This window comes from Orcinus orca, chromosome 16, assembly GCF_937001465.1.
Source record: "Orcinus orca chromosome 16, mOrcOrc1.1, whole genome shotgun sequence".
NCBI classification, from domain to species: Eukaryota; Metazoa; Chordata; class Mammalia; order Artiodactyla; family Delphinidae; genus Orcinus; species Orcinus orca.
In genome coordinates this window covers 64,571,793-64,584,099 of record NC_064574.1, presented here as the reverse complement: position 1 = coordinate 64,584,099, position 12,307 = coordinate 64,571,793, and the positions used below count along the sequence as shown (strand labels likewise).

Here is a 12,307-nt window from a genome sequence, read left to right as displayed (position 1 = left end):
GGAAACTAATCCACTCAGCTGGAAATGACTGATGTCTGATCTTTCCTGGGACTATGGGGGGAAGAAGAAGGAAGTAAAGTTCAAGGGCTTGAAATAGTGAAACGGAGGGGATGTCGGGCTTCTGTAGCCTCAGTCTTTCCATCTGTAGAATGAGAGGGCTGTCCTGCCCCCCGCGCTGGTCACAGCGGCCACCACCCATGTGGCTGAGCTGAGATGCCCCGCACCTGTTACATACCCAATGGATTTTGAAGCCAGTGTGACAAAAGAGAATTTATAGTGTCTCACTAAAATGTTTTTACATTGCGTGCATATTGAAATGATTATATTTTGGATATATTGGATATTAAAATTGATTTCACCTGTTGCTTGGTAGTTTTAAAAACTTGTGGCTACCGGAAAATTTTAAGTTACCTCTGTGGCTTGTACATCTGTATCTGGCTCGCATTTATTTTCTCTTGGATGGCGCTAGTCTAGATGATTCCTAAATCTCGTGCCCAGCTCTATACAGGGATGACTGCATTCAGCACACATTTATCAGAGAGTGCAGCCACGCACCGGCAAAGGCTCGTGATTTTAGCCAGCAAGACAGGCTTTGGGCAATTAACAAGATGCCATGAAAGGACAAATACCAATCCTATTAATACGAGGCATCTCATAATCAAACTCCTAAGCCCAGAGAGTAGAATATGGTTCCCAGGGGGAGCTGGAACCAGGCAGGTGTTGGTTTCACTTATGCCAGATGAGTAAGTTCTAGAGAGTCACTGTCCAGCAGAGTGCATAAAATTAACAGTACTGTATGGAGTACTTAAAAAAGAGGGTAGCTCTTATGTTCTTACCACACACATAAAATTAAAGAAAGAAAGAAAGCAGGAGGAAACTTCTGAAGGTGATGGATACGTTTATGGTATAGGTTGTGGTGACGGTTTCATGGGTGCAAACTTATCTCCAAACTCATCAAGTTGTGTATATATAGACAGGTTTGTGTATGTCAATCATGCCTCAGTTAAGTCCTTTAAAAATGAAAAAAGAATGCCATGAGCTCATTGCTAGAACAGAGGGATGAGCAGAGATTGGAATGATGAACCTGGGAGCAGTGAACTCTGCTGCTTGCCGGGGAGAGGTACCCTGTAAGTGACGAGGTGTGAGTGTGATCCTTGAAGATGGGCAGTAGCTACCATTTAGTGCCTCTTAACCATGTGTGTGTTCTGTGCTGAGCCCTCTCTGCATTGCTCAGTGAATCTTCACCACAGTCCCTGAGGTGGGTGCTGTGATGGGCTCCATGTTTCAGGTGGGAAAACCGAGTGTGTAAAATGTGCCTGGAGTCACACGGCTCATTACTAGAGATTCACACTCACTGGGAAGTAGCCGGGTTGGAATTTGACCCAGGCACTCTGGCCCCAGAGCCTACTCTGTGAAAGTGGAGGCAGTATAGGGTAATGGTTAGAGCCAGACTCTGGGGCCAGACAGGTGGGGCTTGACTCCTGGCTCCTCCTCTTACTAGTTGTGTGACCTTTGGTGAGTGACTTAAAGTTTCTGTTTCCTCATCTGTAAAGTGGAGATAACAGTCACTGGCTAATACCTTGTGAAGATTAGATAACTGGATATAGGCAGCGCAGTTAGGGCAGTGGCTGGCACTTAGCTGCCGTGGTGATGGCGATGGGGATGGCTGTACCGCCAGGCTGCCTCCCATAGAGTAAATAAGAGGATTCCCGGGAGTGGAGAGCACCTGGCAGAGAGCATCATGAAGCAGAGCGAACAGGTGTGAGGATCCGGGAAATGTCGTCAGTCTCACAGATCGGCCCAGGTCCGGTCCGGTACTTGGTGTGGTGTTCATTGTTATTTCTGATGGGTGTGTAGGTCTCGATTCCAGACGACCCAGCTCCCCACTCATCGATATTAAACCCATCGAGTTCGGCATTCTCAGCGCCAAGAAGGAGCCCATCCAGCCCTCGGTGCTCAGACGGACCTATACCCCGGATGACTATTTCAGAAAGTTCGAGCCCCGCCTGTACTCCCTCGGCTCCAACAGCGACGACGTGGACTTTCTGACGGACGCAGAGATCCTGTCCAAGTACCAGCTGGGCATGCTGCACTTCAGCACCCAGTACGACCTGCTGCACAACCACCTGACGGTGCGCGTGATCGAGGCCAGGGACCTGCCACCTCCCATCTCCCACGATGGCGCGCGCCAGGACATGGCGCACTCCAACCCCTACGTCAAGATCTGCCTCCTGCCGGACCAGAAGAACTCCAAGCAGACCGGGGTCAAACGCAAGACCCAGAAGCCCGTGTTCGAGGAGCGCTACACCTTTGAGATCCCCTTCCTGGAGGCGCAGAGGAGGACCCTGCTGCTGACTGTGCTGGACTTTGATAAGTTCTCACGCCACTGTGTCATCGGCAAGGTGGCCGTGCCTTTGTGCGAGGTCGACTTGGTGAAAGGCGGACACTGGTGGAAGGCTCTGATTCCCAGTTCTCAGGTAAGGGATGGGTTGGCAGCGTCTCCTCTTGGGAGCTTTTTAAAAAAATGATTATTTTTATCTCAGTATTTAACTTTTTTTTTTTATTTGCATTTTTAAAACCTCTGGTTTTTAAAATAATTTTTGACTCCCAAGAAGTTGCAAGAACAGTACAGAGAGTCCTGTGTATTCTTCATCCAGCTTCCCCGATGATAAATCTGATACGATCCGAGTGCATTAGCGATACCAGAAAACTGATGTTGGTAACTAAACTACAGACCCTATGCAATTTTCCCATGTGTGTGGGTTCACGTGGCCACCACTGCCCTGGGAGCTGTTTGTCATTGATGCTGGGTTATTTACTAAGGAGAGTGATTGTCCTGGGTATGAAGCTATCAGTCATTTTGACTTTCAGAAATTGATTTGGGAAAAATAAAATGAAGGCTGAAGAACGGGATGATAGGTGGATTTTTTTCAGGCAAATTGTGAGATTAGCTTCCTTCCCTCTTCCAGCCCAGGGAAGAGCAATTGGCCCCTTGGGGAGCCACCCGTGGACCAGGCTGTCTCACCAGTGGGCTTTTAGGGTCCCTCCCTTGGGCATTCTGTGGGCTGGAGGACAGCACTGCCCCCACTGTGGGTGGAAAGATATGAGGGGAGTGTATGGGAAGGAAAAAACCCCACCAGTTGGAGGCTGGTCTAGCCCACCCACGCGGGGACAGTGATCCTGTGTAATGCAGATGGGATTATTTTGCATCGAATACATCAAGGTGCTTCTAAAGCCGAGGTCTACTGGCCGGGGATTTGATGAGCTAGCATCACATTTGGGGTGCAGGTGTTAAACATGAGGACTGGAGGGGCTGTTCCACTGTGTGTGTGTGTGTGTGTGTGTGTGTGTGTGTGTGTGTGTGTACACGTCTTCAAAGCTATCACTCTCTTAGTTTATATTCCCCAAGAAAAGAAGACCCTGAGGCAGGGGAAGTCATTTAATTGGGAGGTGACACCAGGAGGGGGTGGGAAAGTCGCATGAGGGGTGCAGTTATTGAGCCGACCACCACTGTGGGTGACTGGAGCTGAAACCTGCTGGGGGGACTGGGAGCCAGTGTCAGACACACACCTAAGAGCCTTTCCACCTGAGGGGTGAAGGAGCCGGGGTCTTTGTACAGCACCTCCTATCAGCCACTGAATGAGGGCTGGGGGGATGGGGAGGTTCATTTCCTGGTATTTCTGTCCTGTTACACTGGCAGGTACAGAGACTTTTGTTGTTGTTGTTGTTGTTGTTGTTGTTTTGCGGTACGCGGGCCTCTCACCGTTGTGGCCTCTCCCGTTGCGGAGCACAGGCTCCGGACGCGCAGGCTCAGCGGCCATGGCTCACGGGCCCAGCCGCTCCGCGGCATGTGGGATCTTCCCGGACCGGGGCACGAACCCGTGTCCCCTGCATCGGCAGGCGGACTCTCAACCACTGCGCCACCAGGGAAGCCCGGTACAGAGACTTTTGACATCCACAAATGCAAAAATAAGTGCAGGAGCTGGCAGGCTGAAGTGGTCCCGGTCAGGAGAAGCGGGCACGATGCTGGCAGTGTCTGCTATAATCCCAAAGCCTCTTTCCCGTCACACGGTCAGGATATATTTGGTACTTTCTGTGTATCCTCCTCGATATTTGATATCACTCGCTTTTCAAGTGTCAAGAAAATTATGTTGAAAGAGGGAGGCCCACCTGACAAAATAAATTCCAGATTTGCCAGCTCCTCTCTTCACGTCAGTGGAAGGCCCCGGAGGTAGAGAATCCGGACATCCCCATACCTGGCTCTTGTAGGTCTTGGCTGAAAGGTTACCTTGCCTGAAATGGAAAGTCTTCCTGGCCCATCTGCCCTGGTTTGGTTCTCCTGAAGCTGAGGCCAAGGCAGGGGCCTGGGTGCAGATCGTTAATTTAGGAGGTGATCCCAAGAAGCAGAAGTGAGAGCTGAGGAGGAGACGGGGAAGGAGGGGTCGTCAGAGTCAGTGGTGGTTCTGAAGGTCGCCCTTCTGGCACTGGGACGGGCATGGAGCCCGTCCTAGCACACTGGCCAGGTGGGCTCCCGAAACCTCACTGAAGGGCTAGGGCAGAAAAGAGAAGGAGCCCAAGTGTGCTGGTGTGCACCAGGTGTGCCGCCCTCTGCCTGAGCTGAGACCTCGCCCGACAGGACCATGGGAACATTTGTATCAGACGCCAGAGGCAGCCCCCGCCCCGGGCGCTCCCCGCCCGCTTCTCCTGCTCTGGTTTTCTCTGTGGCACTTGTCATCACCCCGTAGGCGTACATTTTATGGTCTGTCTCCCCTGCTAGTATGTGAACACTGGGAGGGCAGTGGCTTTTTTCTATTCGTTCACCGCTCTCTCACCTGCTCCCAGAACGGTGGCTGGCACGTGGTAGTGCTCAGCAATATTTATTGAATGAGTGGAGGATGGAGGAAGGAAGGATCCCCAAAGTAAATTTCCTTCTCCTCTCCCTCCCCGCTTCCTCCTTCCCTTCTTCTTCTTCTTTCTCATGTAGAGAAAGGCTCGTGGAAATTGAGGGAAGAATGGACTCATATCTGCCGTCTCAAGCTTGCTCTGGAATTTATACTCTTTGAGTGGGAAGGTCAGCTGTCTGCGGTTGGGGTCCCGAGGAGCAGAGCTTGAGATAGGATTTCAGTGTGGATTAGTTTCCTTAGGGCTGCTGTGACAAAGCACCACAAATTGGGTGCTTTAAAACTACAGAAATTTGGGGCTTCCCCGGTGGCGCAGTGGTTGAGAGTCCGCCTGCCGATGCAGGGGACACGGGTTCGTGCCCCGGTCCGGGAAGATCCCACATGCCGCGGAGCGGCTGGGCCCGTGAGCCATGGTCGCTGTGCCTGCGCGTCCGGAGGCTGTGCTCCGCAATGGGAGAGGCCACAGCAGTGAGAGGCCCGCGTACCGCAAAAAAAAAAAAAAAACTACAGAAATTTATAGTCTCAGAGTTTGGAGTCTTTAAGTCAAAGAGCCGTGCTTCCTCTGAAACCCAGAGGGGATCCTTCCTTGCTTATTTCTAGCTGCTGGTTGTTGGCAGTCTTGGCTTATAGCTGCCTCACTCTCATCTCTGCCTCCCCCTCACTTAGCCTGCCTTCGCTCTGTGTGTGTCTGTGTCTTTTCTTGTAAGAACATCAGTCATGTTGGATTAGGGGCCCACCCTACTCCAGGATGACCTCATCTTCAATAATCCCATCTGGAACGACCCTATTTCCAAATGAGGTCACATTCTGAGGTACTGAGGGCTAGGAGGTCAACACACCTTTGGGGGATACAATTCAATCCAAAATGGGATGCAAGAGAAAACCCTGCAGGGGTGGGTGTGAAGTGGTCTAGGTGAAGGGTGACAGCCAAGCAAGGCTGAGCCTCAGCCTGGTGTGTGGTGGGGAGGGGACTCTGGGTCCTGGATCTCATTGCAGCATTTCCTCCTTCAGACAAGGGAGCCAGCCAGCCCACATTGTCAGTCATTGGCGGGGACCGTACTGGGAAATCCGATTTTCAGCCGGGCAGCCCTGGGCCTTCCTGAAGCCTCTATAGTATGGAATAGTGGTTCTGAACAGGGACAGTTCTGGTCCCAGGACATTTGTCAGTGCTGGGAGACGTTTTGGGTTAGGTGGATGGGAGAGTGCTGCTGGCCTCTGGCGGGTAGAGACTGGAGATGCTGCTGAATGTCCCGCAACGCACAGGATAGACCCTACAACACAGAATGATCTGGCCCAAGATGTCCGTAGTGCTGTGGGGTGAAGGGGAGGATGGAGGTTGGGGGGACGGAGCAGGGTCTGCCATGACAGGCAAGACGGGAGCTGGGCTGTTCCCTGTTGGGGCAGGAGGGTTTTCCAGGGAGAGACAGTTGTCAGGGGTCGGGGTCGGGCCAAGGGGAAGATGATGTGAGGGGTAGATCTCCAGGTAGCTGCTTTGGTTTTCATTCCAAATGTGAAAAAGGAGATAGCGGTTTTGAACAAAAATCCACATGAAGCAAAATAGACCTGCATTGGAGACAGAAAACGAAATCCTCACACAGTGCGCCCAGGCGGTTAGGTTGGCCATCACCGCTGATTTCCATTGGAGGCAGGCGTCTGCCTTCACCAGAGTGCTCCGAAGATGCAGCTGCGTGGGCGGGGGGTGGAAGCAGTTTCTCGTTTTCAGCCTGACTTCGCGGTATGTGGGTCAGAGCGACTCTGAGGGTTTATTAGTTCCACAGTCTCTGCCGTGGAGACCCTGTGGGGGCGTATAGATTGCTGGCTTGTAGGGCCAGCATATAGGCATCTTCTGGCTCACGGCAGAATGTCCCGGTTGTTTTGTGCCTTTGAACATTGTGTCTTTGATCTTGACATTCAGGAAATTAGCAGCTAATGGATCTACTGCAGATTTTTTGGTCACATTGAGAACGCTGGGCCGAAAGATAATGGAAATGAAGACATAGAAATACCGAAGTGTGTGGTGTGATTGATGTGGTATGAAGTTATAGTGGCCTCTGAGAGAAGTTCTCTTATCCAAGTGGATTGAAGTGAATTGATACTTTGGCCATTTAGAGGTGAAATCCGTGTAGTCTCAACTCTTTTTTAAAAAATTATTAATAATTGTGACAAAGCACACATAACATAAAATTAACCATCTTTCAGTGGTGTTGAGTACATACACACACGTCATCACCCCCCACCCATATCCAGAACTCTTTTCATCTTGCAAGAAATGAAACTCTGTTCCCATTAAACAATAGCTCCCCATACCCCACTGGCCCCAGCCCCTGGCAACCACCACTCTACTTTCTGTTTGACTACTTTGGGTACCTCATATAAGTGGAATGACACAATATTTGTCTCTTTGGGGCTGGTTTATTTCACTTAGCCTAATGTCCTCAAGGTTCATCCATGTTGTAGCATGTGGCAGGATTTCCTTTTGAAGGCTGTGTAATATTCCATTGCGTGGATAGACCACGTTTTGTTTTTTCATGCATCCGTTGATGCTTCCATGTTTTGGTTATTGTGAATAATGCTGCTATGAACAGGGGTGTGCAGTTATTTCTTCAACCTTTTCTTGAGCCAGAAAAACATTCAGGATGAAGGACGTTCGTTTTCTCTTGAGATCATGTGGTTTGGGGAAGGAAGGGGGAGGGAGGTGGAAAGAGCAGAGGTCCCGTGGGCATGCCAGAACCTCACAGAGCATTAGGAGGAACCAGAGTTCTTGTTCCAGCCCTTTCACTCGTTCCCTTGTGACTGGAGTCACGTAACCCTGTAGGTCTTTGTTTGCTCGTGTCGAGTGGAGACATGGTACCTGCTGCCCGCTCCCTTGCAGTGCCTCTCTAGGGCTATGAACTCTTCTCAGGAGAAAGTAGCTTCTGGCTGTGAAAGTCCCTCGAGTTGAGGAAAATTATAAATATACTGTACATTATAAATATACAGTCAAAATATTGTACATATATAAACTATCCGTTTATTTAGTCAATGAATATTTGTTAGGTGATTGTCATGCTCTAGGGGCTGGGGCTACTAATTTCACTCTGAGTTTCCTGAGTGTCTACCATGAGCCAAGCAACGTTCTACATGTGCTCACTTGTCTATCTTCACAAGGGCCCATTTTACAAAGTGGGGAAACTGGGCAGAGAGAAGCTAAGTCATCTTTCTGTGCTGAGTGGTAGAACTGAGGTCTTTGGCTTACAAAGTGATGCACCATAACCAAGACATGAGACTGGTTCTCTACAGCAAGCAAAACAGAGCCCCTGCCCTCATGGAGCTTACATTCTAGTGGACATAGATACTCAGTGAATGAATTAACACATCATGCCTGTTGGCATTGTCTCTGCCAGGAGGAAAAAGAAAGCAGGATAAGGGGCTGGAGAGGGGTGGCTGAGGGGTGAGAGTGGGGAAGCTGTTCTAGGTGGGTGAGGAGATGGCATTTAAGTAGAGAGCTGGAAGGGTTGAGGGAGTGAGCCTGGAGGATGTCCAGGGGAAGAGCATTCCAAACAGTGTGTACAGGAAGTGCAAAGGCCCTGAGGCAGAGTGTGTTGAAGGCTGGAGGAGAGTGAGTGAGGGGAGAGCAGCAGGAGTTGAGGTTGAACTGGCTTAAAATGCCCCATCACATTGATCTTGTAGGCTGAGGTAAAGGCTTGGATTTTATTCCTGTGGGTGACGGGAAGCCTTGGAGTATTTTGAGAAGGAGGGGTGACCCGGCCAGGCTGCCTGGAGAGAACTGTTCCTGGGGGACCCACAAGTACTTATTTCCAAAATATATAAAGAACTCCAACTAACATAACATTGTAAAGCAACTATACCCCAATTTAAAAAAAGCAAAAGCAAAAAAAAACCTCCAATGACTCAAAAATACAAGACAAAATCCAATTCTTAAATGGGCAACAATTTTGAACAGATGTTTCACAGCAGAAGACTCATGCAAATGGTCTAAAGGCACATGGGAAAGTGCTCAACTTCATCAGCCATCAGAGAAATGCAGGTTATAACCTTAGTGAGATACCACTACAACCCACCTACCAGAATGCCTAAAATCACAAAGACTGACAACATCCAATGTTGGTGAAGGTGTGGAGCCACTGGAACTCTCAGGCAGTGCTGTGCGTATATCACGTGATGTAACCCCTTAGGAAGAAATTCTAGTGGGTTCTTGTAAAACTAAACCGATATCTACCCCACGATCCAGCAGTGCCACTCCCAAGAGAAATGAAAATGTTATGTCCACACAAAAACTTGTACATGCATATTCAGAGAAGGTCTACAGACTAGAAATTGCCCAGGTGTCCGTCAACAGGATAAAGGATAACAAACTACGGTATATTCATGTAATGGAACATTATTCAGCAATAAGAAGGAAAAAGGACTGATACAGCGTGGATGACTGTCACAAACATTATGCTGAGGAGGACATCCTGCTGACAATCATTATGAGAAACAGAAGTCAGACCCAAGAGAGCCCATATAGATGATCGCATATATATAAAGTTCAAGAAACGACAGAACCAATCTATGGTGAAAAGTCAAAACAGTGGTTGTGACTGGGGAAGGGGATTGACTGGAAAGGGGCCAAAGGGAAGTTTCTAGACTAATAGTGATAGGGCGTTGGGTACACAGGTGTATGCATTTGTCAAACTCATCACGTAAGGTTTGCACATTTCATTGCATATAAATTTTATCTGAAAAATAAAAGAGCCGTAAACCTCGAATTCTGGTTAATGATATGCCTGCTGAAGTGTTCAGGTCACTAGTGCCTGCAGCTTACTTTAAAATGCTCTCAGAAAAAGATTGATAGATATGCGATAAAGCAAATATAGCATATTTTCAAAATATTAGTTGCAGAATTAATAACTGTTCATTGTACGAGCTCGGTGATATATTTAAAGGGGTTCAGTGTACAGTTATTTCAGCTTCTCTGTATTTGATAACGTTCATAAGAAAATGTTGGGGAACACCAGTTAGGAGTAATACGCTGCGGGCTTCCGGGTGGGAAGGGGAGCGGACAAGTGCCCAGCTTGGGAGACAGTTTGAAGGCAGCGTCTTTGATCCCCAGAGCCAGCCCTTAGCCTTTACACTCCAGCTTCAGGGGTGCTGTAAATGAGGGCTCTCAAACAGAGGGGGGATTCTCAAACAGGGGATGCTGCTGTTGTCTTACTTCCCAAGCACCAGAATCACCCAGGAGCTGTGCCTGTGGGGTTCCCAGACCTCAGCCTCCTGGATTCTGATTTCTTAAGTCTTGGGTGAACCTGCACTTGAGTGAATGTGCTGGGAGAGTCTGTCCTAAGTGAACTGCGGACCTCATTCTGGGAGGCACTTGGGTGGCCAGTGGAATGCTGAAGGGGCTGGGCTGTTGCAGCTGGACAGACAGGTCTGAGATGTGGTCTCGCTGGTCGGCTGCTGTGTTGGTTTAGCGAGCTGGCCTGGCTGCCTGCAAGCCCGATCTAGGCTGCCATTAGGATGGTATTTTATGGAGCCGTCTGGGAAAGGGGCAGGCTCCGGGTAGCGTGCTCTTAGATGTTCTTGGGGGATAATTCGGAGTCATGTGGGGTGTAGTATCTCTTATTACAAAGCCACATTGCCTGCTGAGGAACAATGTTTGATTTGAGCCCAGAAAAAGAAAATGTGCTTAGTCAAAAGTGATATTTGCACATCTGGCTACTGGATATTTATGTTTCTGAAAACTGCTTTAATGTGAGATTTGCTTTGTCCAAAGGAATGCCTTTTAGACCTTCAGTGCCTATAATTCAGGGCCCCGTGGCTTAGGAAGTGAAGTCTGTGTATGTTGCCTTTGCAGCATAAGAGTCAGAGGTGGTGGCAATAAGCGTGTTCTGGTTCTCACCACGTACCAGACCCTGGGCTCGGTGTAATACTTAACGATTCCCCACCAGATGGATGGCACTGGCACCTGCATTTTATAGATGGGGACCCTGAGCCTCAGGAAGGTTAAGAAACTTACCCAAAATTGCACAGCTGGAGTAGGAACTTGAACCTGAGACGGACTGCAAGCCCATATCCATAACCGCTATGAAATAATCTATTTAGGAGGAAGTCCTGGCTGAGGACTTTGTAAATTGACTTACCCCGTGTAACTTGGATATGATAAGACAGTATTTCTCATAAGTATACCCAGATTTTTATATCAGTGTGTATCTTGCTTCTTTCCACCTTTGGAGCCATTCAGAGGATTTCTGTGTTTGCTTGGAGCCCCTTAGGAGAGCCTTCAGAGTCTGAGGGGTGAGCTGGTGGCCTTCTTCAGGAGCACCAAACTGATTGGATCTTTGGAAGAGGCCAAAGGACAGTCTGATTTGGTAACCAAGTTGATTGTCAGTGTGGGGACTGCTGTTCTGGTTGAGCAATAGAAGAAAAATGGCATGACTCTGAAGTAAGAGATTTACTTTCTTTGGTGGCTCCCAAAATGCTGGTTACGGCCGACAGAACCCATCACAGACTGGCTTTGGTCAAAGAGAAAAGTCTGCGGTTGTGTGGGCTCCAGGCTCCACTGAGTCTGGCGTCCAGGTTGTATCCTGGGAATCTCTCAGCTGGAATGTTCCTCAGCGCCGCCTTCATCCGTTACCTTTCTTCTCAGGAAGGCCCTTTCCCCAGGGAAGCAAAACCCGGGCTTACCTCCTGCCAGCTGGGCCACACCAGTGGAAAGAGAGATCCTCTGTCCCGAAAGTTCCAGAAGTCCCAGGGAGGATTCTCAGGGGCCTGGCCTCCCTCATCCTGCCCTCCTCATGCACGGTGGAGCGTGGCTTTTCACAGCCTTGAAGTGGGAAGGAGTGCCGCTTCAGAGAAGGAAGCATGACTGTCTCCTTATTTCACTGCCATGGCCACAGTTTTTATTGCTGAAGCTTCTCTGGCTAATATCCCCACGGAAGAACTTGGCAGGCAGGGTTCAAGAGCTGGCCCTGGTGGCAGGCATGTGTCAACAATTTGGAACGTCCTGGTGGTGGGTGGGTGGACTCCTAGCCCTGGGAGTGTCTCCCATGGCCTCTTACTGTTGGGGTCCCTTCAGTGAGGAGCAGCCCGGGAGGGTGGGCCCTAGTCAGATGGTCCAATCCCAGCTCCCTTCTCTGGGGCTCACTGCCCCCTGAGAGAGTCATCTATTGGCCTAGGTCGAGCTCCCCTAGAAATAGACCCTGAGATCAAGATTTGAGTGCAAGTATTTTATCTGGGGGGTGATTCCAAGAAGAACCAGTGTTATCAGGCAAGTCCCCACTGTGGGCATGTGGATCGCGACCCTCCTGGACTCTCGGTGTAGGCTTCCCCAGGGGTGGGGGGCGCTGGGGCATGTGTTCCCCAACTCCCAGCAGGCACAGGTTGAAGGATGTTTCCAGAAGCGCTTAATTCCCCAGGCTCCTCCA

The 12,307-nt window shown here is 49.6% G+C and overlaps 1 protein-coding gene across 6 annotated transcripts in view; it reads left to right on the top strand.

Annotated features, from left to right (window-relative positions):
• Window positions 1-12,307, top strand: part of SYT17 (synaptotagmin 17) — a 121,780-nt gene that overhangs the window by 46,913 nt on the left and 62,560 nt on the right. For all 6 annotated transcript variants that reach the window (XM_049698848.1, XM_033416453.2, XM_033416455.2 and 3 more), the window contains one exon: window positions 1,858-2,477. In XM_049698848.1, coding sequence (XP_049554805.1) covers window positions 1,858-2,477 — 620 coding nt within the window. The remainder of the gene's footprint in view (window positions 1-1,857; window positions 2,478-12,307) is intronic.